This window comes from Rosa rugosa, chromosome 7 (genome assembly GCF_958449725.1).
Source record: "Rosa rugosa chromosome 7, drRosRugo1.1, whole genome shotgun sequence".
Lineage (NCBI taxonomy): Eukaryota > Viridiplantae > Streptophyta > Magnoliopsida > Rosales > Rosaceae > Rosa > Rosa rugosa.
The window spans coordinates 10,997,096-11,000,562 of NC_084826.1; the positions used below are offsets into that span (position 1 = coordinate 10,997,096).

Genomic DNA, 3,467 nt, shown 5'->3' on the forward strand with positions numbered 1-3,467 from the left:
AAAATGAGAAGGGGCATAAGAGAAAGTTTAGGTAAAAAGTTGGAAGGTGCGTATATTTCCACCCTACTAAATACATTGTTCACCCTATAACCAAATTTTTTCTTTAAAATCTCAAAATTGTCCTTAAGAACAGTTATTAACAGAAAACAATGAAAATGAGAAATCAATTTTGTTTTAATGAAAATTTTACTCAACAGACATCCTAATTATGAATTATCATAACAACTTTCTATACCAAAAAATAATAATTATCATCTTAGCTTCTTCTTTTTTTGAAGCTAAGGATGGCAAACTTTATTGATGAATTAACGTGTACAAAGAGTAGAAAAAAGTCCATCAAGTCCTGGAGGGACATGCCCACTCCATGAAACTTGTGCACCAGACAACAAGGCATACTTAGCCACCTTATGTGCTAGTTTATTCGATTCCCTATAAACATGAGAAAAGAATGATCCTGCTAGAGAAGATAATAAAGAAGAGATATCATCAATAATTCTGCCAAAATCTGAGGTATCCTCACCTTCAGCACAAATAGCTTGCACAACTTGTAGACAATCAGCCTCAAACATGACTGGCCCAAGATCGTTATCCACTACTACCTTGCATGCCAACCGACAAGCCAAGGCCTTAACTACCACAGGAGAAGCAACATCAGTACAAGTCCCACAGGCACCAGCCACCACCGTACCAACAGAATCCCTGATTACCACACCCAAACCCCCCGACCAGGTGGTCATGTGAAATGCCCCATCTATATTGGCCTTAAGCCAACCAGCTGAAGGAGGACACCAAGGCTTAACTTGGCGCCCCAGTTTGACTTTTTCAGGAATCCTTGCAGCCTTGAAAGAGTGAAATAAAGTAACAACTTGTGAAAATAAAAATAATTAGCTTCTTCATCGCTAGCCGACCAAACAAATAATTAGACTAAATTTTCAAGTTATAGCAACAAGTGAAAATAATTGTTGGTTAGTATTATTTTGTTCCACTTCATGTGACTCGTGTTTGATTCTATGTCATAGTAGTTGATGAAGGGAGAAAATAGAGAAGAGGAAAAAAATATTAAAAAGAAACTAGAAGGCATGGGGTTGATGGTGTGCTAATTTTCTTTTTCTTTTTTCTTTTTCGATTTCACATTTTCAATGGTAATATCATGATAAAAATTTAATTGTAGGGTGAACAAAGTATTTGGTGGGGTGGAAATAGCCTCACCCAAAAAAAAAAAACTTTAGAAGTTGTGTATTGAGAAATTTGGGGTGTATCTATACTATTATTAAGAGAATAGACTTTACTAGCCAAAATCTAAAATTTTCACAGAATTGACCCTAGGAGATTAATAAGTTTTGAGAATTAATTAAATCATAAGGATAATTAAGACATTTACAAAATGTATTTTTATTAAAAAATAAAAAAAAAGTACCCACAACCTACTTTTCTCTCTCCCATTTTCTTTTCTTTGCAATAACCAACTCTTTTCATTTTTATTTTGTTAAAAAAATAATAATAATAATAATAATTTGCACATGCAGAGCATGTGTGAAAAAATGCTAGTATATATAATTTGGGAAAAATTCACCAACGGTGTCTGGACACTTAGGGGACTTTCAGAATGATACCTGAACTTACAAAGTTATCAATGTGATACCTGGACTCATTTTTTCGTATCAATGTGATACCTACGGCCAATTTCCGTCACGGAGCCGTTACGGAAATTGGCCGTAGGTATCACATTGATACGAAAAAATGAGTCCAGGTATCACATTGATAACTTTGTAAGTTCAGGTATCATTCTGAAAGTCCCTAAGTGTCCAGACACCGTTGGTGAATTTTTTCCTATTTTGCACGTGCGATGCACGTGAGTCACTTAATGAAGACAAAAGGACCGATTTACCCTCAAATTCTTTTTTTCTTTTCTTTTCTTTTTTTCTTTATTCTTCTTTCTTTCTTTCTTTCTTTCTTCTTCTTCTTTTCTAGTTTCTTCTTCCCCTGATTTGAATCATCAAGATTCAAATCATCTTGCTCGTCTGATTCCTACCGCCGATCGTCGATCAAACACCGCCACTGCGTCTCAATCCACCTTTATGCACCATAGATGTTTCTGGTTCCCCCAACTTCAAATCCTATAGCAAATTGAAATTGTGCATTAAGGCTTCACCGCTCACTCCGAGTTCATCCTCGCCGTCGTCGCCAATGACTTGACCACAACAACCTCCACCACCGCACAACAACGTCGTCCTCCGCTGCTTCTCGATTGGGTTTGGGGATAAGGACTGCTTCTAATTCCTCCACCGCTAGCGAAATCGTGGAGGCTCAATGCCACATTCTAAGGGCCACCGACTGGAAGGACCGCCACAGCAAGGTTTGCACCACCAAAGGCCCCAGGGACCGCAACATCCGGCTCGTCGCCCACACCGCCATTCAATTCTACGACATGCAGGACCGGCTTGGATACGACCAGCCTAGCAAGGTCGTCGATTGGCTAATCAAGAAAGCCAAGGCCGCAATCAACGAGCTTGACTAGCTGCCACTGTGGAACCCAAACTAAATTTATGTTCATACAACATTTTCTCTGACGATGCCGATATCCGCCGCGCAGGACACGCAGAACGTGAGCCTCAATTTCTCGATGGTGGAGGCTCCGAGTTCTTTGTCTACTAATCGGCGAGGCACAATGGTGGGTAGCAGCGGAGTGGCGAAGCTGGTGAATAAGAATAGCTCGAATTTTCTGCAGGTGAGGATGGTGTGGAGGCCGAAGTTGTTAATCTTTGTCTGCCTAAAATTGCCTCTGATCGAAGTTGGGCTAAACCGATGAAGTTGCAGGTGAGGATGGTGTGGAGGTGGTGTTGCATGTCGGGAACGAAGGAGAGGATGGAGGGGTGGGATTGGAGCTGTGATTTGAGAGTGGAGGGCTGGCGGAGTCTGAGTTTCTGATCAATGGTGTATAAAAGGGGGCCGGAGGAGAGAACGAGAGTAGTGGTGGTTAAGTCATTGGCGGCGGCAGCGGGGATGAACTCGGAGTGAGCGGTGAAGTCTCAATGCACAATTTCAATTTGCTATAGGATTTGAAGTTGGGGGAACCAGAAACATATGTGGTGCATGAAGGTGGGTTGAGACGCAGCGGCGGTGTTTGATCGGCGATCGGCGGTGGGAATCGGACGAGCAAGATGATTTGAATCTTGATGATTCAAATCAGGGGAAGAAGAAACCAGAAAAGAAGAAGAAGAAAGAAAGAAAGAAAGAAGAATAAAGAAAAAAAGAAAAGAAAAGAAAGAAAGAATTTGAGGGTAAATCGGTCCTTTTGTCTTCATTAAGTGACTCACGTGCATCGCACGTGCAAAATAGGAAAAAATTCACCAACGGTGTCTGGACACTTAGGGACTTTCAGAATGATACCTGAACTTACAAAGTTATCAATGTGATACCTGGACTCATTTTTTTCGTATCAATGTGATACCTACGGCCAATTTCCG

General features: G+C 40.7%; 1 protein-coding gene across 2 annotated transcripts in view; it reads right to left on the reverse strand.

Annotated features, from left to right (window-relative positions):
* Positions 1–297: 297 nt before the first annotated feature.
* The window catches only part of LOC133723945 (uncharacterized), a 5,243-nt gene continuing 2,073 nt past the window's right edge, over positions 298–3,467 (reverse strand). For both annotated transcript variants that reach the window (XM_062150823.1, XM_062150822.1), the window contains exon 3: positions 298–839. In XM_062150823.1, the coding sequence (XP_062006807.1) occupies positions 306–839 (534 nt within the window). In that variant the 3' untranslated portion in view covers positions 298–305. The remainder of the gene's footprint in view (positions 840–3,467) is intronic.